This window comes from Pleurodeles waltl, chromosome 5, assembly GCF_031143425.1.
Source record: "Pleurodeles waltl isolate 20211129_DDA chromosome 5, aPleWal1.hap1.20221129, whole genome shotgun sequence".
NCBI classification, from domain to species: Eukaryota; Metazoa; Chordata; class Amphibia; order Caudata; family Salamandridae; genus Pleurodeles; species Pleurodeles waltl.
The window spans coordinates 1,805,501,649-1,805,529,550 of record NC_090444.1 but is presented as its reverse complement, the minus strand read 5'-3'; the positions used below and the strand labels follow the sequence as shown (position 1 = coordinate 1,805,529,550).

The 27,902-nt window shown below is 43.9% G+C and overlaps 1 protein-coding gene across 1 annotated transcript in view; it reads right to left on the bottom strand.

The window, feature by feature from the left end:
- Window positions 1–27,902, bottom strand: part of LOC138296821 (ATP-binding cassette sub-family C member 10-like) — a 669,768-nt gene that overhangs the window by 371,828 nt on the left and 270,038 nt on the right. The window contains exon 8 of the mRNA XM_069236276.1: window positions 9,086–9,257. Coding sequence (XP_069092377.1) covers window positions 9,086–9,257 — 172 coding nt within the window. The remainder of the gene's footprint in view (window positions 1–9,085; window positions 9,258–27,902) is intronic.

The window sequence follows — 27,902 nt, the reverse complement described above, 5'->3', positions numbered from 1 at the left end:
ACAGAAAATCACTGTGCCCTTTAGAGTAACAAACAAGCCACAACCCACAGAGAAGATGGGCACATGATGTACTGTCATGTATGGAAGTGATGGAAATTTGAGTGTCATGTAGGTTCTTTATACTCAGCCTGCAGAGACCAGGGCCTGTTATATGAATCTCCCAGTATGGGACAAAGGCTAGGCTGGGGCAGAGGTACTGTGGCTATGCTACTGTGGCTTCATTATATCCTATGGAACTCGTAATACGGCGGACGGAATATCTGTCACATTTGTGATGGAGTATCCCTTCTGCCAAGATCATAATCAGGCCCTAAAATGATTTCCTTTGAGAAAATGCAAAATCCAAATGTGCACACAATACCTCCTGATCCATAAACCTGTAAAATAAAACAAAACACCCACCGACTAAAACAGTATCTTCAAACATAACATAAACATCAAACTTAATCTATAAATGGGACATTACATAACATAACCGGCTATTACCTATAATAATGATACATTACTAACAAACCCTAACTAAAAATGATCAAAACTAGCAATAAACCTTCGAAAATCACAAGACAACACAGTGGGCCTGATTACAACTTTGGAGGAGGTGTTAATCCGTCCCAAATGTGACGGATTTACCACCAGCCGTATTACGAGTTCCATAGGATATCATGGACTCGTAATACGGCTGGTGGTATATCCGTCACATTTGGGACGGATTAACACCTTCCTCCAAAGTTGTAATCAGGCCCAGTATCTTTAAATCTAACATAAACATCAAAACTAATCCATTCAAAGGACATAACATATCATAACACAACATGCTATTACCTATAATAATGATACATTACTAATAAACCCTTACTAAAAATTATCAAAACTAGCAATAAACCTTCTCAAAATCACAATACAACACTACAACTACTATTTATTACTACCCCCTACATCACCCCTACTCTCAAATCCCTATTAAAAAACCTTAGAAAAGGTCTTACCGGCACCTACCTACACGTTACTTTGAGGAAAGCAAACCAAAGATGAGACAAACAGACTACAAAATGTAAACTAGCAGTAAAATGTTTAAATAATATATAAAATTGTGAATAATGTAAAATATGTCAAAAAGTGCTATGAAAATATGACACAATTATGCAAGGCATAAAATAAATAGCACTATAAAAAATAGTATTATTTAAATTATACTTTAAAAGTATGTAAAAATTGTTTAAAAAATGTAAAACAACTGTAATGTACAAAAAATACATGTACCACTATGTTAATTTATTTTTTAAATGCGGAAATGTGAAACACTGTTTAAATATTATTTAAATGTTTTATTTATTAACAAAAGTGTAATACAATACTGTTTAAATATGACAATTCTTTTCTTTTGTGTAAGAGTATATATGTATAAAATACATATTGTATATCTGCAATAAATATTACAAAAATGTGAATAAACTGTTTTATGTACCTTCATTATTGTAAAAACTATAAATATTAATTATGTTTGTGAAAACTGCAAAAGCAACTCCTAATTAAACCATTTTGGCAAAGGTGTTGAACAATAAAGGGATTACATTTACTATTCCAACTCCATTCTAAACCATTTTAAGGAAGGTTTTAGAGACACTAAAGGGGTTACATTTACTATTCCCACTCTATTCTAAACCAGTTTGAGGAAGGTGATGGACACTAAAGGTGTTACATTTACTATTCCCATTCCAACCTAAACCAGTTTTGTTGAAGTTGTTGGAAAGTAAAGGGGTTGATTACATTTACTATCCAAGCTGCAATCTAAACACTTTTGGGGAAAGTGTTGGACACCAAAGGGATTGCATTTACTATTCTCATTCCAGTCTAAACCATTTTGGAGAAGGTGTTGCACACTAAAGGGGTTACATTTACTATTTTTGAATAAATATTACTTTTAACACACTCTTTCATAAGAAATGTTTCATATATATTTAACATTAATGTCATCAAATTAATTATTTATCATTAATATTATATTATTTACCTATTAAATGTAAGAATTTTAAATAAGTTAAAATATTACATAAAATCAAAATAAAACTGCTTAATAAATTGAAAACATTATTTAATGTTATATATGTAATATATTATTTATAAATAAATATCGCATGATCATTTATAATAATCACACACATATATATGTAAACAGTTACCTAATTTATAACACTTAAAAGCAATTTGTATCTAAGTAGTAAGAACCAAAATCTATTAAATTAATAATATAATACATTGTAAAAAGTAAAATTATTAATTTTTAATATACACATATTTTAATGCATATTAATTACATTATCAACATATAAATTAAACATGTATTTTAATACATTTTAATGACATTATCAACATATAAATTAAACATATTAAAAAGAACATTTCTAAATACATTATTTTACATTTTGATATATAATTCTCAAATAATGTATACACAAATTATTTAAAAATCCATATTAAGTTACATTTTCACAAGTAAAAAGAATCAAATATTGTTATAAATTTTTAATAAATGAAAATATTCATCTAAATATGTATTTTCAACTTAAAATAAATGTTTTTGCTGAACATAAAAAATATTAGTTAAATGTCCAAATTATCTTTTTTTAACAAACTATCTTACAAATTTTCAAAATATATTAAACTATTTACAGACAAATATACGTACCTTTTGAAAATAGAGCAAATCTACATAAATTTAAAACATAATTTAAAATATTGTAATTACAAATTTAAAAAAACAAAATTAAAATAATAAAATCTGAGGGCCTGATTACGAGTTTGATGGTCCATGCACCGCCATGGCGGAGGTGGTCCGACTGCCATTGGCTTGGCGGTCAGACCACAGAATTACGATGCTGGCAGACCCACAGAGGAAAGACCGCCATGGTCCTGTTGGCACCGCCAGACAGCACAGACTGCTGCGGTGGCGAGGCAGGCCAAACAGGCCGATGGAGCTAGTGTTTCCATCAGACACATTATGGTTTTCCACACCGCCACCTTCACAGTAGCAGTCCAACCACCATGTTCCAGCAGGCGGAAACAGAGAGCATTAAGGAAGGAACTCACTTGCAGGCAGCATTACACGTCCTCTGCCGCCATGGAGCCAATCACATATGTCCTGCCACTGCTGACCGATGAAGCCCAGAATCCACGCCGCTGTGGATGCAACCAACATTAAGAACACACACCTACCTGTGTCAGAAAGCTCAACAACAGATCACCGTGCTGTCATCCAAATGATATGGGGGTCACATTAGGGTCACGATGTACACTTGTCATTGTGTCCACAGTCGGAATCGTTCACAGCAAATGACACATTCACAGCCATCAAATCCCCCCTTTGGGCAGGTCACTGACACTGCACTGAAACACTCCACAAAAACACACATCTGCCCATCTCAGGCACAGGGACAGTGCAGTGTACGAAACATTGTGTCACATAACTGCAACACCACAGCAATATACATATACCAACTCAACTGACACCCTCACATTCTTCACATGCTTTGGATTGTCGTCAGATTGAAGACACATATGTATGGATGTGACATAGAACACAAATACCCCTTCCATGAAACATCCTTGTAATGGACCCACACATCACTCACATTGCAACACAATGGAGCATCAATGGGATGCACAATAGTTTGTGAAAAAAATATCCAAAGCTCACAATGTAAACAATACCTGCACAATAGGGATGGAGGCATCAGGAACACACACAGAAGGAAGTTGCCCTGAGACGCATTTCAATTTGCACATGCCCCTAAAACACCATTTGCACAGGAACTGGCCCTTCATGTATCTCAGGGACAAACAATAGTAGAGCCAAGTGACATGCCTAATCTGTAAGTGCAAGTCAAGAAATCACATACAACAGCAACAGCATGGCCATACATCTAGATGAAGTAGCTGAAAGATACACACATCAAAATGGGCACATGGTCAGTCAAATGCAAAGGAAGCTAGCACAATTGAACACCCTCCAAGTGTGGACAAACAAATCTCTAGCTTCCACACATGAGACAAATGTACAGTCCAGGGGAACAATTCTAATGCCATACATGCTGATATTGGCCAACACAGGATGAAATACTTACCATAGCAAACGTAACACCATGCAACGACACCCCAATTGGATTAACAAACAAATATCCATTCAGTGAACATCTACCCTTGTCTTGGGCGCTGTCAGACCCTCGGTCTCCTCAGTGCTTCTGAGGCACGGCCCCTTTAAGGAAACAGAGCATGTAGGCTATAAATGGTGTGCAGCATTTAGGAATACCACTCATCTTCTGTACTTGCTGCTGGTGTTTCTGGTGAGACGTGCTGTTATGTCTCTTCTCGTGGCATCTTCGGACTACATCTGACTTCCTGCTTTTCTGTTATCTTTGCAGGATTCTACCGGCAGCTCGGTTGGGCCCCGCAGAGCTTCCCCTCTCCAAACATTTGTTCTTCGTTGGATAACAAGCTTGTTGCGCTAACTTGTTTGAACCTTTAATCTTCATCTTTGAGCCTATAAACATTCTTACTCTTGACACTCTTTGGATTCTGGAGTATTGCTCGTCTTCAAAAGTGTTTGTTATTGGATGAGGTTTTTTCATGGATAACATTACTCATAGCCCTGCCAAACAAACGGAGTCATATTACTTGGACCTGTGTTTCACTGCATATGCTTTTGAAGTCTATATGAACATAAGATGTGGTTGTGACCTTTGTTATATTTTCTTGTCATCTGAGTTTTGAAATTGACTTTCCATTAGTATTATACAAGGATATGAAGTAATACTCCTGATGAAGTAAAATGCAATGGATTAAGTAGTGATTTTCTATTGCAGTTATTTGTTATAGCCAGAACTATCTGTTCTCTTACTCTGGATAGTTTGAGAAATCATTTGTTTCTAGGAGGTAGCTCTTCATTCAATGTGCCCTGTGAAATACAATAGGAATTCATATTTTCATCAGTATATTTATATGTACTCGGTGAATTGTTTTAGGCGTGATACTTAACTTTTCAGTTTCATTTAAAGATTCATGAATCAGATCCTACAAAGCGACCTTAACACAAAGATAGGGAGAAGGGATGTTAAGGTAAGTCAATGTTACCTGTGAGTCTAGTTCTGGATAACTATATAATTGAATATGAAGGATTAATGGTGATTTCTTATTTTATCCATGCAGATAAATCCACCATGACAGAGGTGACTAGAGGTAGCCTGGTGACCTAAAAAATACATCCCCTCACCCTGGGGAATCAAGCTGACTCCGATATCTTTATGGAAACGGTTTGGGTATTTGGGAGCCAGGGTTCTATCGTCATATCTATTTCACCCCTGCAAACAGGTAGGAGTCTGACAGGAGACACTGCCCGCAAAGTCAGATATTGCAAACAACAGCAAATGGATCAGCAATCAGGGTAAAACACACACAACTATAGGCATACAACAAAAGTTACAACATAAAATTAGAAACGTAATAGCAGGACAAATGTGTAACCAACAAAACAACAACTTGAGTTTATTGCAGTCAAATGCTTAAGATCAAAGGCCATAAGCCAGTCCACATAAGTTGATGCATATAACTGTGTGACAACATTTTAGGGAGATATGTCTCTAAAATCCACAATACAATGAATCAGCTAGGCCCAAGGAAATCACCACTACTGTCTGACACCCCTTACAGTGACATACTCTGATTGTGAAATTAGAAGCCATTAGTCCTTTGTATGTTGGAGAGGCCCAGGGATTTGGAAGTACTTGTAAAAGGGCCTCAATATGTTGCCCAATGGGAAGCTACATCACTATCTCCACTTTTGTTCCTGAAAACCCAGATGTCCGTGGATGAATGGTTGTACACAACCACATGGGATTCCAGCATAACTGCAAGTCACTCCATGATGCATGACAACAGTCAGGTAACAAACCTTCCCCATTTCACATGTGCAATGCACTTTGCCACATGATGCCACATCAATGGCATGGAAATGCACATTGTGTGTAAAAACGTTAGTCCTACCTGTCATGTCCCTCATTGCTACTGCAGTTGTACATGCCAAATGATATGCAATGATGGGTGAGGGTATGTGTGAGCCAACAATCAATGGTGACACACTCCTGTCTGTGGCACCACTTGAAATTCAGCCCCATTGCATATGTCCAATTCCAAACACAGGTTGCAATGCACATATATGTGAGGGAATACAGAAATCATCCCATGAACACAGGTAGACCGTGCATAAAACAGCAATGTACACATTTTGTCAAAAGAGAATGGGACACATGCTAACATGTCAGTGCAAGGGATGTTGGCAACAGTGATGGCATGGGGAACGACTTCACTCACAAGCCTCTCCTGAACACTTAATAAATGTTTGGTATTACATATCTGTATGCAGACTTCATTTAGGTTTCAGCATAAGTTAACATTTTTGGGACATACCATGAATCCTAGAATGTGTTGCGAGATTTCCAGGCACCCTTTGGACATATGGCGCATAATGGGCCTTGGCAGCTGTGATGTTGGATCCAATTATACAGACTGACAGTGTTAAATCTCAGATACTTCCCATATTGAATGTTGGTGAGGTACATGAACAAGACAGTGGCAAACGCTGAGCTGTGGGCATGTATGACATTTAATTTTTGTGACAGCTTTTCTGTTGCAACTTACCAGACTCCACTCCCCCAGCTATTCCTGTCAAGTATTCAGGATGCAGGACAGCCAAGACCTTCTCCTCCCAGAGAAAGAGTGTTAATGGGGCACTGGGAGGGCCACTGCCAGTCTTCTTGGCCTGCAGCTGGTGCCTGGAGACCAGGGAACGGACCTTGCCCCTGAGGTTGTTCCACCTCTTCCTAATGTCCTCCTTTGTGCACAGGGTGTTGCCTACAGCATTCACTCTGTTGACTATCCTGTCTCACATTTTCATTTTCCTACTGAGAGGAGTGTGCTGGACTTGGGCTCCAAACAACTGTGGCTCTGCTCTAATTACATCCACCATGGCTCTCAACTCATCCTCTGAAAAATGTGGGTTTTTGGCCCTTGATTGGAAATTAAAGGGGGTGACAGTGACTAGCGAAACAAGACAAGTGAATATGGGATTAAAAAGAATAGATAATGTGTGTGAAGGGTGTAAAATGGGCCTATATCCAAGCTGCCTCACCGCTGGCGGTCTGCCTTTTTTGCTTGGTGGACAGCGGGTCACCTGTATAACTCGTAATACAGTGGTCTGGGGACCGCCAGCGTGGTGTTCTTTTTAGGACAGCCAACATGGCGGCCTGGAGGTCACACCGCCAAACTCATAATGAGGCCCTTACATATTTATATAAATTAACATACAAGCAAATTACTAACCATCCATTTTAATCATCTTTCCACCCTTTTCCCCTAAAAACCCAACATGCTGCTCCAATAATATGATCACGTTAACATTAATTATAACCATTAATAACATTTCTCATACATTTTTTTTTTTAAATGTACACAAATAACTAAAAATATTTACGAGATACTAACACAAAAACTAAGTAAAAAAATAAAAAACGTACAAATTACCCATAACAATAATATATATATATATACATATATATATATATATAAATATATATATATACACAACAATATTTTCGCAAACAATATTTTTACAACAATATTAAAAACAACACTTTAAACAATATTCTTATCTTCACTATCCCTGTGTATGATCTTTTTGTCATCCCGTTGTTCTTGACACAATATTTATGTATCACAAGATTTCTATTTGATATTTTGTCCAAAAATCTGATCTATGAAGAAAGACAAATGCCGGGGTGAAGCCTAAGTCCAAAGTTTGTAGGTGTTTCTCTTATTTTGGCCCGTATGTCTGGATATCTTTGCCTAGAAATATAAGAAAAATCACTTCACATTTGCTAATTTAAACTAGCCCCAGTGTGGGAATAATACATACCACAGAAACACATTTCAACTTATTTGTAGTTGGTGGCCAAGGAGTTTTCATCATTTATTGCAGGTATGTTGTGTAGCACACTGGCATGTCAGCTTACTTATGAGTCACTTGAGAACACTAGTTACAAATAAGGCAGCTCACATGATGTATGTTTGCCCTAAGGGCTGTTGGAGGCTGGAAAAGGGACTTTTCACAATTACATCAGTCAGTATCTAGAAGGTGGGAGCAGAGTGGTGAGGGTAGATCAGTCTTACTTTGCAAGGGAAGATGACAGGGGTGGGTCTTTGTTGGCAAACTGAAACTATCATTTTCACGTTCTTTTTTTTCTACATTTATCCATTGAATCATAAGCTTTTTTTTTTGGAGGGGGTTCACCTTTCAAATGAGTCATGATATCATGATTCACCCTTCTTTAGGGTTCAGCTCACCTCTAAGCACTGTGGGTTATTTTCAATTATCAATTGGTGTGGCAGAGATCATAGATCTGTGGATGATTCACATGTAGTCATCTGCATCCAGAAACCCTGGCTTTGGGTAATCAAATGAATGTCTAAACAGTTAAGACTTCAGCAGTTTCCTAAAACAGAGGCCTAGGTTTGCTCGCAGTGACAGATTGAGGGTGTCCAGGAGGTGACATATAGCCAATAACCTTCCTCATACATGTAAACTAGACCAGGTTACCCATGAAACAAGCATGATCATTTACAGAATTAGGACTAGAATAGAATAGACAACTCTTGAGGTATAAGGGAGAAGGTGCTGTTAATGTCTTTGCATCTCTGATAATCTAGAAAGAGCTGTTTACTGGAGGTTCCCGGTATAGGGTAGGGATGTTTTGAGTGTATGATTTGAGTACAGAAACATGTCCAGAGTGCATCCTTACCAATTAATGTGTCTGGAGGTGTCTCATGATGGGAAGTTAGGAAGCATGGTAGCTGAGGCTGGTCTACCAACCCAGGTATAGAAGTCACCCACAATAATGAGAATAAAATTAGAATCAAAAAGGTGGGTCAGCCATCCAGCTGGCATGACCATCTCCACTACTCAGTCACATGCAAGCCAATGATTTCATACAACATCTTTGACATACAATATGCTGCATGCATCTAGGCTATTACTCACACTGAGATCATCGACCAGCGCACAGGCCTCAACCACTTCCTGGTAGAAACTGGCATTGAAGCTTTTCCCAAACAGAATGTTCTCTCTCACTGTGGCAAACTGTATCCAAGGCTCCTGTGCCAGAAAGCCGAATCCATCCTCTAGATTGGGGATAAATACAGAGCCACCTTTTCTGAAAAAACAAAACAACACCAGAAAGACATACTGAAGTGCAATGACTCAAGCAGTAAAAGATTGTCTTCACAGTGCTCGAGTACATAATGTCAGAGGAATTATGTTTCTTTTCATGATAGTAGAATAGAAGTTATGGGTGAGTAATCTGTAAGAAAGTACTATTTACAAAGGTTGTAGATCTTGGGTTTCTTCTGTCTCATGCATTCTGGAGCCTCATTTGTACCTGAAGAACAATTAAGTATATTTGTATACATGGCACCCATAGGAATGATGCCTAGGCTCTTTTGCAGTTACCTCTAACTGCAGGGTGACAACATCTGCTGCCACTAACAAGAATGACTCAAAGGCAGTACGAACATATCAGACTAATTTTCTCAGATTTAAAACTGAATGCAAGCCTAAAGGATGTTGAAAGCCTTTGATATCCCTATAAATATCTCTATGTGAAGTTAATGTCACATGTTTGAATGCTCAGTCTCTCACCCTTCGAGGGAGATGTAATGATGCTGGGGAATATAAACATTATTCATAGACACATTTAAATAGCTGACTAGGTCGTATGTGTTAAATTCTTCTAGGTGGTTTCCAGACATTAGCATATCCAGTTTCACTGTGGATACTCAGGGGCATATTTATACTCCGTTTGCGCCGGAATTGCGTCGTTTTTTTTACACAATTCCGACGCAAAACTAACTCCATATTTATACTTTGGCGTTAGACGCGTCTAGCGCCAAAGTCCATGGAGTTAGTGTCATTTTTTAGCGTGGACACCTACTTTGCGTTAATTATATGCAAGGTAGGCGTTCCCGTCTAAATAATCGACTCCGAGGCATGTGCGCCGGATTTATACTCCCGGGCAAAATTCAAGCCCGGGAGTGGGCGGGTAAAAAAAAAATGACGTACGGCCGCTTCTGCGCTGTTTTTTAGCGCCTGCAAAAGGCAGGCGTTAAGGGACCTGTGGGCTCTGAAGGAGCCCAGAGGTGCCCTCCCATGCCCCCAGGGACACCCCCTGTCACCCTTGCCCACCCCAGGAGGGCACCCAATGCTGGAGGGACCCATCCCAGGGACATTAAGGTAAGTTCAGGTAAGTGTTTTTTTGTTTTTTTTTGTGGCATAGGGGGGCCTGATTTGTGCCCCCCTACATGCCACTATGCCCAATGACCATGCCCAGGGGACAGAAGTCCCCTGGGCATGGCCATTGGGCAAGGGGGCATGACTCCTGTCTTTGCTAAGACAGGAGTCATTTCTATGGGGGTTGGGAGTGAAAAAAAAATGGCGCAAATCGGGTTGAGGCGAAAAAATTGCCTCAACCTGACTTGCCCCATTTCTTGATGCCCAAGCCCCATATCCCCCTACACCGGCGCTGCCTGGTGTACGTCGTTTTTTTTAACGCACACCAGACGGCGCCGGCGGCTAACGCTGGCTAACGTCATTCAATAAATACGGCGCCCGCATGGCGCTTCACAATTGCGTTAGCCGGCGCTAATTTTTTTGACGCAAAACTGCGTTAGCGCAGTTTGGCATCAAAAAGTATAAATATGGGCCTGAGTTCATCCCAGTCAAAAGCCTAGGGATGCTAAGGCAATTCTAAATCATCCATATTTGTTCAATGATAGAACATTGTTAAGATTGCAAATGGTGTACACAACAAAATCCCAAAAGAGAAAAAGTGAGTAGGTTAATTCTCCTACAATTTGTTTGCAATATGAATATATCTGAACATACCAATATGGAATATTTTTAAACCACTTTCATCTTTGTAAGGTGAATGAAACAAGTCAGCTTAGTTGGTTAATATGTCCTACTTTTTTACAGTCCTATGAAACTGCAATGAAGTTGTAAAAAAGTGATATGTATAAACAAAACAATTACAAATGTGTGTTTGTGTGTGCACCTATGTGTGTGTGTATATTGCGTGAGAAAGAAGTGATTCATGGGTGCTTTTTCACTTGAGTGGGGTGCAAGTACCAGATTTTGCTTCAAGCTCCTTGAGTCATTTCCACACTCCTCTCCAGTGAACCCTGCAGTTACTGTGGGAAACCCTGGAAAGACTGAGCAGTACCTAATGACCCTTCGGCGTATGAGTCGTTTAGTAATTACCAGTAGAAGCTGGTGTAACCTCAGATGAAGCCCTGCTTTACTTTAAAAATGTTATGTTGAAATAACTTTATTCAGTCCTCTGAATCAAATAAATAGAGATTTTAAGAAAAAAGAAAGATGGGGCTTTGACTAACGTATTGGGAGTATCTTTATACTACATAGTGCTGCATTCCAAAGCACACCTGAATCCTTAACTGGTTTCAGTCATTGGAATTATTGTTCAAGCAGAAAATTGTGTTGTTGGGATGGAAACGTTATCTACATGGTAATAGACGTGCACCCGTACACTGAGTGCCCAACTGCACTGATGTCTGAATCCCTAATGCTGATTGTTGTTGTCATAAGATAACACAGATTGTGCGTGTGCACCATGACATTAACCTGTCTCACGGATTTCGGTCCTGTTGGACCGGGAGGGACACCCACAATGCTATTCCCATGGTGGTGGAAAGCTACCGCCTTTACCAGGATCTAAGTAGCATGAGCGCAGTGTTGGAAGCATACCTTGTAGTGATCAGTAGGAGTGACCAGGTCATTTTTGCCCTGTGTCACTGGAGTGAGGCTTGCAGTCTCACTCCCTTTTAAGAGTTCTGCTGCTGTGTGCTTAACTTACCCTTGGCCTACACCAGGTTGGTGTGAAGTACTGCACACTGCAGAAGTGATGTATCTGCACTGCATGTATGTCTGCCTGGGAAGGGTGCCAGACAGACATAATGCAATACTCAGTTGTGCATGCATGGGTTATGCCTGTGCTGGATATCCACATGCCTATGAGTGGTACAGTACCTGAAGGATGTAGTGCTGTACAGTGCATGCAGGATAACTACATTTGCTGGGTGTATGTGTTCCTGAGTGGTACAATACATGAAGGAATCAGAGCTTGCATATTAAATGCATATGCTGGATGTATGTGTGCAGATGAGTGGTACAATACATAAAGGATACAGTGCTGGGCAGTGCGCTCGTGTTAGATTCAAGTGCTGGATATATGCAGGCCTTTGAATGGTACAGTACATGGAAGTGTTGTGAAGTGTGTATATGATGTATAGCTGCACTGGGTGTATGTGTTGCTGTGCAAGTTACAATACATGGAGGGTCTTGGGTTTCATTTCGGGCGACTTGGGCATGGGGAAATATCAAGGGGAGGTAGAGAGATCCCTCAGGTAGATTTGTGGATTGCTGCGTTCCAGTAAGATGGGTGGAACACACATGGGGGAAGGCAGGACCAGGCTTCCCCTGTACACTTCAAAGGATGCTCTTTGATACAGTGAGAAGTCACAAGGAAGGGACCTGGGCACATCTCAGGAAGAGGATGGGGCTGATAAAAGAATCATAAATAATAAAGCTGGGGGCTCTGTGCTAAAGCTTGATGCCCATTTTACTATGGGCGACTCTCATGGCCTGGGTTGTGGGACCATCAGCTTTGGAGAAACTCCTGCTGTGACAGACTGATTTTCAAGAGGAAGAGGGAGCAGAAGAGCATATACTTCAAAAGAAGCCGAACCCTAACATAAAACCTCAAAGACTCAGACTGTAAATCACATTTGGTGTCTGGAAATGGACACTGGAATTATGTACTTCTTTGCAGAAATGTAATTTTGCTTGCCACATAACCCATTTTTTGCAGCAGAACCTGCAGATTTTAGCAAAAACAAATGTTTCTAATCCAAACTGTTCAAAGGTTACTGAAAGGGCAGTGACACATGTTGCCGTGTAGTGGAAGGCCCTTTGCCAAGCTTGACTGGTCACCTTTCTGTTGCTCATTGCTAAATTCGGTTGTTAAACTGGTACCAATGCCCAGACAGTGTCAAAAAGTGTGAAGATGACAAAATAATGAAGTAATACTATCCCAAAATCGGCCACATTACGCTGCATAATTTGCCTTTTCTTGCCAAATAATGTACTCAACCCTGCTGCAAAATTTGGCCTCGACTATAAGAAGGGGAAGTAAGGACTCCAACAATAGCCATCTGCCAAAGAGCTGCGTGAGAAGGGGAAGCTCTGCGATACTTGTGCCTGTGACCGGACTGCGGGGCAAGGACTGCTAGACTCCCTGCTGCCTGAGGGGGCATTACCTCAGGAATGCAAGACCACCAGCCATGGAGCCTGGAGCACCTGTGCCTGCCTGCTTACTAAAACCAATGTGCCCTATCAGGAAGTGGAGAGCGTTAGAAGTAGTGAGATCCAGTGGGGAGCCCTGTCGAGTGGATTCCTGGTGAGAGGTGTAAGAAACGGCTGCTGCACCAATTGGATCTTTGTTGGTGTGCAGCACTGAGTCGGCCACCCCTGTATGCCAGGTGGGGGCCACTGTGAAATAGCTCCATGTAAGACTGCCAGGCAGTAAGGGTGCAAGCCTTGTGCAGTAGCATGTGGTGACTCCGTATGCAAGGAGGGGCTGCCAATAAAAAGAGTGCATGCAGTAAGGCCGGAAGACTTGTGCAGTAGTGGTGAGGCAACCCCAATTGCTAGGAGGAGCCACCAATTAAAAGAGCACTGCGTGGTAGGGGCATTGTATGGCAGCAGTGCAGCGACACCAGATGCCTGAGGGGTGGCTGTGGATAACTTCACAGTGCTGATTGGGCTGGAGTCCATGGGTAGTCGGTTGCGGTGACTCCGTATGCCAAAGGGGGTCAATGGGAGCACAAGGGATTAAGGGCCAGATGTACGAAGGCATTAGCGCCTCGCAAACAGCGAAAAACGCAGTTTGCGAGGCGCTAATGCCCTCACGCGATGCAGAAACACATTTTGCGAGTCGGAACCGACTCGCAAAATGTGTTTCCGACTCGCAAATAGGAAGGGGTGTTCCCTTCCTATTTGCCACTCGCACCACGATGTAAGTTGATTTGCGACCGCTAATCAACTCGCAGTTACCATCCACTTGAAGTGGATGGTAACTCATTCGCCTTTGTGAATGCTCACAAAATTATTTTTTCAGAGCAGGCAGTGGTCCTCTGAAAAAAAACGAAACAAAAGGTTTCGGTATTTTTTTCTATTTGCAGCTCGTTTTCCTTTAAGGAAAACGGGCTGCAAATAGAAAAAAAAAACTGCTTTATTTAAAAGCAGTCACGGACATGGTGGTCTGCTGTCTCCAGCAGGCCACCATCCCCGTGAGTGCCTAGACTCGATATGGGGTCGCAAACTGCAACCCACCTCATAAATATTTATGAGGTGGGTCTTTGCGACCCCATAGCGAGTCGCAGAAGGTGTTTGACACACCTTTATGCATACCAATTTGCGAGTTGCAAATCTGGAGTCGGAATGACTCGCAATTTGCAACTCGCAAATTGCTTTCTACCTACATCTGGCCCTAAGACTTTTCCTTTCCTCCGTGTCAGATAAGTGTGGACACCTTGGAAGTATTCGTGCACCTTCACCTAGTCAAGTGACCCAAGAGAGGATAGTCGTAGCCACCCCCCTATCAGGTGTTGAAGGAACCTTTACCTTGCAGGGCGAGCCGTAGAGCACAGCTGGTCACTTCAGCAGCATGAACGCAAGTGAGAAAGTCAGCACCTGCTCAGTACAGCTCCCTGTGGAGAATTATCTAAGCTTCAATCAATCATTTTGAATTTGTATAGCGCAGCCAATCACCCGTGAGGGTATCCAGGCACTGTGTTCTTGCTGGAGTCAGTTGAAAAGCCAGGTCTTGGTTAAATTTCTGAATTCCCGGAAAGAAGATGCTGTTCAGTGTAGGGAAAGGTCATTCAAGGACTTGGCAGTGAGGTAGGAGAAGGAACGTCTTCCACTGTTCCTTCAGCAGATATGGGGGTGTGAGCAAGGAAGGAGGAGCGCAGGTGTGTGGGGTTGGTGGAAATTCAGGCAGTGGTTAATGTATGCTGGATTCTTGGTCATGGAGGGCTTGTATGAGTGTGTCAGCATCCTGAATTGGCAACCTTTCTGGATGGGGATCCAGTGGAGGTTCCCGAGGTGGGAGGTGATGTGGATCCATCTGTGGAAATCATGGATGAATCTGGCAGCTGTGTTTTGCATCGTCTTGAGTCTCTTTAGGAATTGGGTAGTGAGTCCTGTGTAGAATGCATTGCCGTAGTCCGCCCAGCTGGTGACTAGGGCTTGAATGACAGCTTTCCAGGTGTTGATGGGAAGCCAACTGAAAACCTTTATGAGCATTTGAAGGTTGTGGAAGCAGGCAGAGGTGACTGCGTTGATCTGGTGTTTCATGGTGAGATTGCTGTCCAGGATGATGCCAAGGTTGCAGGTGTGGTCTGTCAGAGTGGGTACAAGTTTGCAGGGCCACCAGGTGTCATTCCACTGGGACGTGTTTTTTTCCTGAAAATCAGTACTTCCGTCTTGTTCGTGTTGAGCTTCAGGCAGTTGGCTTTCATTCAGTGGGCAACGCTCATTATGCAGTTGTGGAAGTTGGTCTTAGAGGGGAAGGGGTTTTCTGAGAACAAGAGGATGAGCTGGGTGTCATCTGCGTAGGATATGATGTTGAGTGCATCTGCCTGGACCACGATATGGCAGTCACTTGATAAGGGTGTGGTGAGATGTCAAACACTGATGAGAGGTCAAGGAGGATCAGAGCCGCTGTCTTTCTCTGGTCAAGAAGGGTCCGGATGTCTTGTGGCCAAGTGGTCTCGGTGCTGTGGTTGGCGCAGAAGCCAGTTTGGGAGCTGTCCAGCAGGTTGTTGCTATCCAGGTGTTTGGTGAGTTGATGGTTGATGGCTTTCTCAAGGACTTTGGTAGGGAAGGAAAGCAGAGGCATGGGGCAGTAGTACTTGAAATCACTGGGGTCCGCAGGGGGTTTCTTGACGAAGGGTCTGACTTCTGCATGTTTCCACTGGTCAGGAAAGGTGGGTGTGGTGATGGATTGGTTGAGAATGGAGGTGAGTTTGCTGCTGGTTTCCTTGCTCATGAGGTTGAAGAGGTGGTGGGGCAGGAGTCTGTGGGTGCTCCAGAGTGTACTATATGAAGGCTGTGGTGCTGTGTGGTGAGCTGTTGCCATCCAGTGAGCGGATGGTTGTGGGTAGCATCTGTTGGCATGAGGAGGCTTTCAAGGTCGGTGGGTTGGGGTTTGAAGATTCTGTAAATGGTGGCTATATTGTTGTGGAAGTAGTCCAGCAGGGTGTTGCAGAGTTCCCGGGAAGGGAAGATTGTCTTTCAGTGGCTGATGAGCAGGAGAACTCTCTGACAATGTTGAAGAGTTCCTTGCTATGGTTGGAGCTGGCTTTGTGCGGTCCACCAGGGTGAATCTTTTCATGCTTTTCAGGCATTGATTGTATTTGTTGAGGGCTGACTTGAAGGTGGCTCGGTCTGTGGGATATTTGCTGGTGTGCCATCATCTTTCTAGGCATTTGCAGTTGCGTTTCATGGTCCTGAGTTCTGGTGTACACCAGCTGGCTTGTTTGAAAGATTTCTTGGTCTTGGCAGGCTTTATAGGGGCAACTCTGTTGGTGCAGTTGGTGATCTAGGCAGAGAAGTTCTTGACGGTCTGTTCCAGGTTGGTTGCAGGGTCGGGATGGGTGCTGAGGAGGATGTCCATCTATTGGTCTCTGTCACTCTGTTCCAGCTCCGGTGGGAGGGCCTGGGGGCTTGGTGGTGGGGCGAGGGGATCCCGCGATGGTGAAGTGGATGGTGGCGTGGTCGGTCCAGATGAGTTCAGTGACATGACTGTACTTGACTCTGTCGCTGGCAGTGAAGATTGGGTCAGGTGTGTGTCCTTCACTGTATGGGGGTAGGTGACCAGTTGGGTGAGGCCGATGTTGCTCATGCTTTCCAAGAGGCTGGTGGTGTTTGTGTCTTTGAGGTCGCTGAGGTGGAAGCTGAGGTCACTGAGGAAGATGTAATGCTTGGAGTCATTGGCGAGTGAGGCAATGAATTTCGGAAAGGTGTTGCAGAAGCTGGGGCATGGTCCAGGTGGTCTGTAGGCGAGGGTGACCCTGATGGTCAACTGCCATCGGTTTGAAGTTGGAAGTTGAGGTGTTCCATGATTGGTGTAGTGTTGTCTTTGGTGGTGGTGTAGCGGATGGTTTCTTTGTGGATGGTGGCAATGTTGCTTCCGTGTTTGTTGATGTGGTCCCATTGTCTCATCATGTAGCCACTGGGCAGCTTGGTGGTAGTATCAAGGGTGGAGAAGGGGTTGAGCCAGTTCTCTGCGATGAAGAATACGTCAGGGTGAGGGTGGTAATGGTGTCCCAGATCTCGATGGCATGTTTGCAGAGTGATCGGGCGCTGTGCAGGAGGCAGTGGAGTAGTTCTGGTGCGGTAGTGATCGGTGAGGTGGGTGTGGTGATAGTTTTCATGAGTGCAGTCCTGAGTTTCAGGTGGAGAGACAGTGGCAGCGGATGAATGGTCCTACTGTTAACTGAGATGTGAGGCAGCAGCTATTGTTGTGGCATACAGGGTCCATGGCTCAGAGTTCTGCAGAGGAGTATCTGTGGGTGGCAGGAGGACCAGGCTTCCTGACGCTAGGTACAGTATAGACACAGATGGGATCAGGTGGGCTTGTGCTAATGTGTTTTCTCCTTCTGGTAAGTATTCAAAAACACTTCTTTAGACCCAGTGAGGAGCATGGTTAACCGCATACAACCATTCCAATCTCAATCAATACAACAACAAATTTAAACACCATGACCAATGTGGCCACGGAAACAAAAACTCCAATCTGTGGAAGTTTCAAAGATTTACTTTATAACCACAAAGCCAAAGTAATGTAAATTGTGTGCAGGATCAGGTTATACAAGTAAAGGAAAACCATGGGCTGACCAAATCTACGAAACAGGTTTAATCTGCTCAATATCAACACCATTAAGCATGCCAAAAGAATTACACATACTAGAAAAGAAACAATTAGTGCAACAGAAATATATTTCAAATTATTTGTTGATGACACTAGTCAAGCCAAGTTCACAGATCAATTTAACAAAGTAGAGGGATAAGGTGTTGGGACAACCTACTACTATCACAAATTAGGACAAGCTTGTGTGGGAACAGGCTAACATATGTGGACAAAAGCAAAAAGAAGAAGACAAAACAAATTCGGAAAAGTCATCTATTTCGGGCTAAGTTAGTCTAACTATAAAAATAAAACAGGCAGCTGTCAACATGCTAACTCTAACTAGAAAAACAAGAAAAGGGAACAATTACCATTGCATTTGAATATACTTCTCCTGGGCTCAGCATGCAACTCAGATTTGTCAGCAAAGCAATAAATCTTTATCAAAGTCCATTAGAAGCACCATTCGGGGAGAAAGTTCAAAAATGGGCTGCACATGGAAATCAGGAAAGGCCCAAGGGGACAAGTGAACAATACAAGGATCAAGTGGGGACTTCACAGCAGATTCAAAAACAAGTGGGAACTGAACTGTAACTTAAAATGTCCATCCCTATTCTGTAATACGCAAAACACTTCTATTAGTCAATTTGATGACTCCACATTATGCAAAAAGGGCAATATCCAATGAGAATTAAAACACAAGATGAATTGGCAACAGCGATTAAGATTCACAGGTCTGGGTGAAGTCATCTATCCTTCCATTTGACACTGGCAATAACTAGCGACTCTGTACATCACTCGGTACATTCCAACATCTTACCATAGCTCACAATAGATCCAACAGTTCTCATGAGAACAGTTTAACAATGGTGCTGCTTTAGTTTCCAGTCCTCATGTACTAATGTTGAAACATCCAAGGTGGCTGTGAATTAAACTTATACATAATACAATAGGACTCTACTCTTCATGTGAAACAACCTAATGTAAAAAGTCATGCTAGAGGGAAAGAAGATGACTCAACAATTCATGTTACTGCAGTATGAAAACTTCAGGCCTAGTTAGGCTACCACAAGAAATTAAATGCATTAATATTGTCATTAATAAAGGACACATAGGCCCTCATTCCTACTTTGGCGGGCGGCGGTCGCCGCCCGCCAAGCAGGAACCGCCAGAAGACCGTACCGCGGTCAAAAGACCGCTGCGGTCATTCTGACTTTCCCGCTGGGCTGGCGGGCGACCGCCATAAGGCCGCCAGCCCGCCCAGCGGGAAAGCACCAGCAACGAGGAAGCCGGCTCCGAATGGAGCCGGCGGAGTTGCTGGTGTGCGACGGGTGCAGTTGCACCCGTCGCGATTTTCAGTGTCTGCCAAGCAGACACTGAAAATCAATGTGGGGCCCTGTTAGGGGGCCCCTGCAGTGCCCATGCCAGTGGCATGGGCACTGCAGGGGCCCCACGACACCCGTTCCCGCCAGCCTGGTTCTGGCGATGAAAACCGCCAGAACCAGGCTGGCGGGAAGGGGGTCGGAATCCCCATGGTGGCGCTGCTTGCAGCGCCGCCGTGGAGGATTCACAGGGGCAGCGGGAAACCGGCGGGAAAACGCCGGCTTCCCTTTTCTGACCGCGGCTTTACCGCCGCGGTCAGAATAGCCCCAGAAGCACCGCCAGCCTGTTGGCGGTGCTTCCTCCGTCCCCTACCCTGGCGGTCTCGGACCACCAGGGTAGGAATGACCCCCATAATATGCAACCATGCATAGCAGACAGTGAAAAGTGCGACGGGTGCAACTGCACCCGTCACACTGCCTCAACACCGCCGGCTCCATTTGGAGCCGGCGCCCATGTTGCAGCCGACATCCCCGCTGGGCCGGTGGGCGGAAACCAGGAACCCAGCGGGGATCTCCAAATGGCCACCGCGGGAGTGCGGCCGCATTGGCGGTCGCACCGCGGTTACAACTTGGTTGTTATAATAAGGGCCTATATTCCTCCTCTTCCCCATTGGCTTGCCTGTCATCGTCTTCTGCCCCCAAAAAGAAGGACGGCATAGTACCACGCTTCAGGTGTTAGAGAGTAGTCAGCAGTCCTCAGCCTGCTGCTTCTGTTCCCTTGTTTGTCTCAGTCACCGTCTCCCTGCCTTCAGTCGCCAATGGCCACCAACGACTCTCTTCTCCCCTTTTTCTCAGCATGAAGCTCTGGGGTGGTCACCTGCAATAGGGTTTGATAAATTCCTGCAGCAAGAGCGCAGGATTATGGCAGGATTAATGTGGATGTGAATGGACCGAGCCTGAGGTGCTACTGCCATTTTAGCCAATTATGTCCACCCCCCCAATATTTATCATTCTTGAAAAAAGATTCCCAAAGTAGGGGTCTATTTCTAGAAATGGTGTAACTGTAAGCATCTCTTTGCAGCACGTAGTGTAGTAGATTCACATGCACCCGCTCTCCTCCACGGACATGTGCGGCTCTGTTCACACATCTCTTTTCCCCTAAGTCATTATCTATTTTTTTACAATACACATGTGCATATTTTACTGTTCACTCACAGCTCCACACTAATATCACCTGCTGTGTGGAAAACAATATAACATGGAGTTGATGCCCATGCGGATTGTCAGTGAAGGCAGGAGTAATATACCTTGTGACTCGAAAGACTTCTTCGAAGTAGAACAACTTACAAATGTCCAAGACCAACACTAGATGGCACGAGAGTATGCAGAGCATGTGTATATACAGCAACGAATAGTATGAACATCTGGATTTACACTATTGCTCAAGTTTGAGCATCAATAACTCACTTGAAAGGTAATCTCAAGCACAGCAAAACATAAAAATGTTATAACCCTGTGTCACTAACAGTCACTAACATAAGGATAACTGGATGCTACTCCTTTGTTTGATGACCTCTTCTTGGGTTTTGAGACCTAAAGTCACACCATTCTCCAGATGGCCTTTTACGTTCCCATTTAGTAGCTTCCACCGTCAGTATAAAATTCAAAAGCTTAGTGTCCTTTACCAGGGTCGACCAACTTCTAAAGAGGGTCCCTCTTGTTGTCTGTAGGTACATTTCATTCAATGCCAATCTTAATGTGTCTTTTTTTGCATTAAGGGGGGCATTACGACCCCACCGGTTGGTATAATAGTGGCAGTAGTACCGCCAACTGGCTGGCGGTCCATACCGTCATATTATGACATTGGCGTTTTGCCCAAAGCCAAAGCGCCAATTTAACATACCGACCGCCACATCGGTAACGACCGCCGGGCTGGAAACTACTGTCTCCAGCCCGGTGCCCGTCACTAGGCCCACCACCATGGTTACAGTGGCTTCTGTACCGCCACATAAACCATGGCGGTAGGCACTATCAGTGCCAGGGAATTCCTTCCCTGGCACTGATAGGGGTCTCCCCCACCTCCATCCTCCTCACCAGAGTCCTCCCCACCCTCCCCCTCTCAAACCCCCCCCGGCATGCACACACCTACAAACACAACATACACACTCATACACATGCATACACACATTCACCCAGGCATGCATACATTCGTACACTCACACACAGAAACACTCACAAACATACATACTAGCACACACGCAAGCACACAACACAGCATACACGTACACTCACAACCATTCATGCACACACGCATTACACACACATGCACGCACACAAACAGAGTCACACACACCCACCACACACACAAAACACCCCCTCCCCTGTTGGAGAACCCGACTTACCTGCTTGCAGGGGGTCCTCTGGCAGCAGACGGACACTGCGCTGCTGCCAGCAGCAGCGTCCACCAGCAGAACACCGCCAGGCCGTATCATAGGACATGATACAGTCGGCGGCGTTCTACTGGTGTGACGCTGCTGCTGGCAGCAGCACCACCTTACCTCCGTCCGCCGCCATGGCTGTAGCCGGAATTCCGCCAGCCTTCTGGCGGAATTCCGGCTACGGTCACATTTTGGTGGACGGTTGGTAGCCACGGCTACGATATGTTGGCGGCCGTCACTATGGCGGTAGGTGGCATTTGCCACCAATGTTAGAATGAGCGCCTAAGTGTTGATCCCCTAATAATTCCAAGACATTGCTAAGGTTATTTCTCCAGTGCTGAGCACAGCTAATAAGCTGGATCTTCAAAAAATTGATTTTACACAACATAATATTCTCCACAATTGGGTCTCCAGTTTATATATACTAGTGTAGTGATTAATTTGAGTCTGTGCTTGCAGGTGGGACCCACCCGCACTCATTTTTGGGAAACAAAGCTTATTTTTAATCAGCATACTCTGGTCCAAAACAACAGAGATAAAGGCTGAAAAGGAGTAAGAAGAAGGAAGACAAAGACAGAAAAACAGTGCTAAAAGGAGATAGCAAGGATGAAAAAGACCCTGTAAGATAGAGCTAAAGATGCAGGAAGTATATGGTGGTGGATGAAAGGCGCATGAGATGAAATCAAGATCAGACATTAGCATACCAGTCATTTGACCGCAGGCTTCTGAGAAACGATATGGCCTCAGCACTTATTCTTTTACTGTACTAGTCCCTTTACATGAGAGAGCCATACCAATGATATACACCTCAATAGGGACATTACTTTAGAGAAATATGATTTTATGAGAAATAACAGTTTGGATGCCACACTGTTTATTGCCCTAGTTTGGGCCATGGTCACGCTTTTCCTTACAAAGACTGCTCGCCACATTGATTTCCAGTTTAACCTATCATCATGTGTGATACCAACCTACCTTCTATGTAATACCCATCATTTCTGCAAATCAGATGTTCTGCTTATGAAACACATGCATAGCTTATTAAACTAACTAAACGGCATTATATTAGTTAAATTCCATTGATAGTTGAATTGTTGACAATACAATATTTTTCCAGTTATTTGAGTGAACATTATAAGCCACCCACAAATACCAGCCATCCACAAAATGTCGTCCTGAGTGCTTATTACATCAGACACTCACAAGAAGTGTTGCTGAGTGCCTGGCATTCAGGCACGACAAAAATTGATTCTGAGTTTGTGAACAAGAGGGTGGGTTTAATACTGCACTTTGACATGCAGACCTAGCATTCTTTCCCGGGGTGTGTTGTATGGTGACACCAGAGACCATCCCAGTATGACTATATAGGCATGTTCCTAATAAGGTAGCTGAGAGGTCATGTGATCTCTGCTGCCAGGATCTTTCACAGGAGCATGGGTTCCTGATCCCACTTTCAAAACAAAACTGATCTGTTCAGAAAGTAACATATGAGTTACATCTTGGCCGTGTGAAGGTATTCTAGAGGTACTATGAGTGGAAAGGAATGTGGAATTTGAAGGGTGTTTGTATGCACACCAGGAGGGATCGGTTGCTGCTGGTGTGGAAGCTGGGTGCTTTGTCCATCTGCACTTGAATACATTCTTCAACAAATCACAGTGTAAGTCCAGCACAATTCAGATGAGTGATCTGCTAGCTTTCCTGTAAGGGATTCTATGGTTTGCTGTGGTACATGCCCATCCACCAGATACTATATAAGCGAACAGAAGAAATCAACTGTAAGTTCCATGTGAAATCCTTAGCTTTGGAGCCTTCAGAGTCCAACATCAAATGGCAAAGGAAATCAGTGGAAAGAAGTGTTGCAAGGATTAGGATAGCGACCCTGAAGAGTGAACTTCTTACAGGAAGATCCACCTGTGTGCCAATGGAAAAGCGCGAATGTCACAAAGGAACAGGCCTATATCTACACAAGGCCCTAAATATTAGCTAGGGGGTGACAAATATATTGAATTGCAGTTATGAAGATGAGATTCTATGACTGTCTGTATCACTGTGTATTTTTTGATTTACTAGCAGGAGTGGAAGATTTTTCTTCAATAGGCGCACATGTAAAAAATACGAATGTAACAATTTTGCTTTCTGTGCTCAACATAAACTCGAAATTATGCGCTGATTTTATTAGGGCAGGACATTTTCCCAGTGATGAAGGCCACCATGCATGTATCAAAATAGTATGAGCTATTCCTAGAATGAGCACCTCTGTCTTGTCGATGTTAAGTTTCATACACATTTTTTTCATCCAGGTTGCTACATCTTTCATATAATCAAAGAAATTAGTCTGCGCCAGGGAGAAATTGTCATTCAGGCAGGTTATAAAGTCCAAGTCGTGCACTCTAATAAAAAGGGCCAACAGAGCCATATATCTGTTAACCAGGGTTGGACTCAAAGACAACCCTGCTGGATACCACACCCAGATTTGCTATAGGTTGAAGTATAAAGTGGCAGCATCACTGCCTGGCTACTACTCTGCATAAATGACTTCAGACAATGCAAAGCCAGTTCTTTTAACCATTTCTAGTTAACCTAAGAAATCAGTATGTTATGTGACGCAGTAGCTGCTGAAATGCCACCACCCTTTGGTCATTTGGATAGGCCTTAGCAGTAACTGCAGTTAGGACCAACCTCAGAAAGGTTTGGAACTGAAAGAGCTGGAGGTGGGACTTGGTGGCACTGAACATAAACCCCAAGCTGTGAGACAGGGAGATGATAACTTGGGTATGGGCTAGACATTCCTGTCTGTTTGCACTCTCGACTAGCCAGTCATATATGTCGGAGGAGACACCCCTATCCAGGCTGAGGTGGACAGCTAACACCTCTAGGCATACAGTGAAAACCCTTAGGGTTGTAGTGACACCCAAGGGCAACACATTGAACTGGTAGTCCTGGCCACTTACCATGAAACAGAGGTAGTGCCAGGGAACTGGATGGATGGGTATGTGGACATAGGTAACCTCCAGGTCTAGTGTGGCCATAAACTCACCTTGCTGCAACAGAGGAATAACATCCTGTAGGATGACCATATAGAATATGTTCCGGATGTATGTATTTCTTGAGAGGCTGGAGATCAAGGATTGGCCTCAGGGAGCTGTCCTTCTTGGGAATGAGGAAGTACAGGGGCTAGAAGTCTTTGCCCCTGTTGGGGGGCACTACCTATATAGCCCCTTTTAGAAGGAGCGACGAGAGTTCTATCTATAGTAGGTCAAGATATTGTAGGATGAGGACATGTGTGCAGGATGGGATGTTTGGTGGCATTAAAGTGAGCTTGTGTCAGTAGCTATGCTTGACAGTAGTTGGGACCCACCGGTCTGTGGTGATTTCCTCCCAGTGGGGAAGAAATCATTGAAGCCTCCCTCCGTCAGGTGCGATGTGATCAGGGGGAAGTGTGGCAAGTCAGTGTTTGGAGGTAGAAGCTTCCTTGGATGGGTACTCCGGAAGGTGCTGTGTGTATCCTCTACATGCTTGCTGGTGATAGGCCTTTTGCAGTCATTAGTACAACTGTGTTAGATCAGAGCAGGTAACTTTTGAACCACCCCTTGCTTGCTGCCTTCAAAGTGTGCCCCTGGTTGATGGTACTTGAAGAACACCCATGGATCTAGCTATGTCTCTGTCCTCCTTTATTTTTTCCAACAACTCATCAACCTGTGGGCCAAAGAGGTGCTCCCCGTCAAAGGGCATGTTGATGAGGTGTTGTCGAAGTTCTGGTTTAAAACCAAAAACAGATAGCCAGAAGTGGAGGATGATAGAGTTGTTTACCCCTCTGGCAGCCATGTTAGCTGAGTCTAACGCACACTATATGGTGGTGTTAACTAGGCCCTTGAAGACATCTTGGTAGGTGGTGGTGTCATCTGGGGGAAGGATTAACAGGAACATGCTCGAGGTCAGGGTCTCCTGGGAGCTCCTCAGCATAGGTCTCCCATACATTGTCTGTGGGATGAGGGTAGACAGGGGCCTCAAAGTCTCTACACAAAAGTTCTCATTAGGGCTATGTTAGTCAGAGTAAGATTCCAGTGACCCCTGTGGTAAGTCATATTGAGTGGTGGAGGTGGAAGAAGAGGTGGAAGAGGAGGTGAAAGACTATAGAGAAGCATTTGGTTGTGGAGTGTCCTTGAATGAAAGCCTCTGCTTTTTTGGTAAAGTCTTTCCAGAGATGGCTGACATCTTGCTACTGTAGGGATTGATAATAATGCACCATTACCACTCAACGAGCTCATATTGGATGGTGCCAAGGAGTGGGCTTATGGGCCAATAGGAATCAATGCTTCTAGCTGTCTCCCATCTCAGGTCTGACACTTTGCCTCAGTGCCAACCACAGCTCAAAAGTGGCAACCTTACTGGTGGGGGACAGTGGTTTACGAACGGCCATGATGCCCAACCCCTCTTATGGTGTCACACACTCAACTGGTTCTGACCGCGGAGGCGATGCTGGACTTCTTATCCCCCCAGAGGGCAGCCCATGATCAAGGAACCCTAAAACTTTAAATCACACACTGCGCTCGAGGGGAAGGGTGGTTGGGACAAACTAAGAAAAGGCGGACTTGCAGCACCAGTCCTGCTCTGCTGCCGTGCAACACTGCATAGGAGTTTCTGCAGTACCTGGACCTTTTGTGTTGGTGTGAATGTAGTGCACTGGAAATAACAAGAACAGTAGTTTAGCAACAGTTCTCAGAATACAAAGATTACGTAGTTATTCACAGTATTGTACACTTACAGGCGTAACCACAAATACTGCATGAGAGGGAGCAGGTACAGATCAATATTTAAGGTTGAGTTTCTGGCACTCCCAAGAATCATTTTATATATATATGTATTTAGGGCTGTATTTATACTTTTTGGCGCACAACTGCGCCAACGCAGTTGTGCGTCAAAAAATTTAACGCCAGCTAACGCCATTCCAAAGCGCCATGCGGGCGCCTTATTTATGGAATGACGTTAGCCGGCGGAGCTGCCTGGTGTGCGTCAAAAAAAATGACTTACACCAGGCAGCGCCGGCGTAGGGGAAAATGGAGCTTGGGCGCCAAAAAATGGGGCAAGTCAGGCTGAGGCAAAATATTCGCCTCAACCCGATTTGCGCCATTTTTATTTACTCCCAACCCCCATTGAAATGACTCCTGTCTTAGCAAAGACAAGAGTCATGCCCCCTTGCCCAATGGCCATGCCCAGGGGACTTCTGTCCCCTGGGCATGGTCATTGGGCATAGTGGCATGTAGGGGGGCACAAATCAGGCCCCCATATGCCACAAAAAAAAATTTAAAAAAATACTTACCTGAACTTACCTTAAGTTCCCTGGGATGTCCCTGGGGGCATGGGAGGGCACCTCTGGGCTCCTTCCGAGCCCACAGGTCCCTTAACGCCTGCCCTGACCAGGCGTTAAAAAATGACGCAAAAGCGTCTGGACGTCATTTTTTTTGATCCGCCCACTCCGGGCGTCATTTATGCCCGGGAGTGTAAATACGGCGCACATGCCTCGGAGTCATTTTTTAGACGGGAACGCCTACCTTGCATATCATTAACGCAAGGTAGGTGTCCACGCTAAAAAATGACGCAAACTCCAAGATCTTTGGCACTAGACGGGTCTAACGCCAAAGTATAAATATGGAGTTAGTTTTGCGTCGGAATTGCGTAAAAAAAAACTACGCAATTCCGGCGCAAACAGAGTATAAATATGCCCCTTAGTGTGCTCTAATAAGTACTCTCTTGTTCTTATTACAACAATTTGTCAAGAATTACTAGTGGGCGGATTTCAGTTCTGATATAATTTAAGTCCATAGCGCCCACTCTGTAAAGGAGCTAAGAGCGCTGATGCTATTGAAACAAAGATAGTGTCTGATTTCCGGAAAGCGAGCTTTCTCTATTCAGAACTCTTATAGATAGTCTTAGGCTTGATCTATGGATTAATGCTCACTAATTTATGATCAAGTACTTACCCTTGTCTCTCCTTCTTAAAACTCGAATCCAGCAGAAGTCTTTGTAGCTGTAGCGCAGGGAGCTGAAGAGGA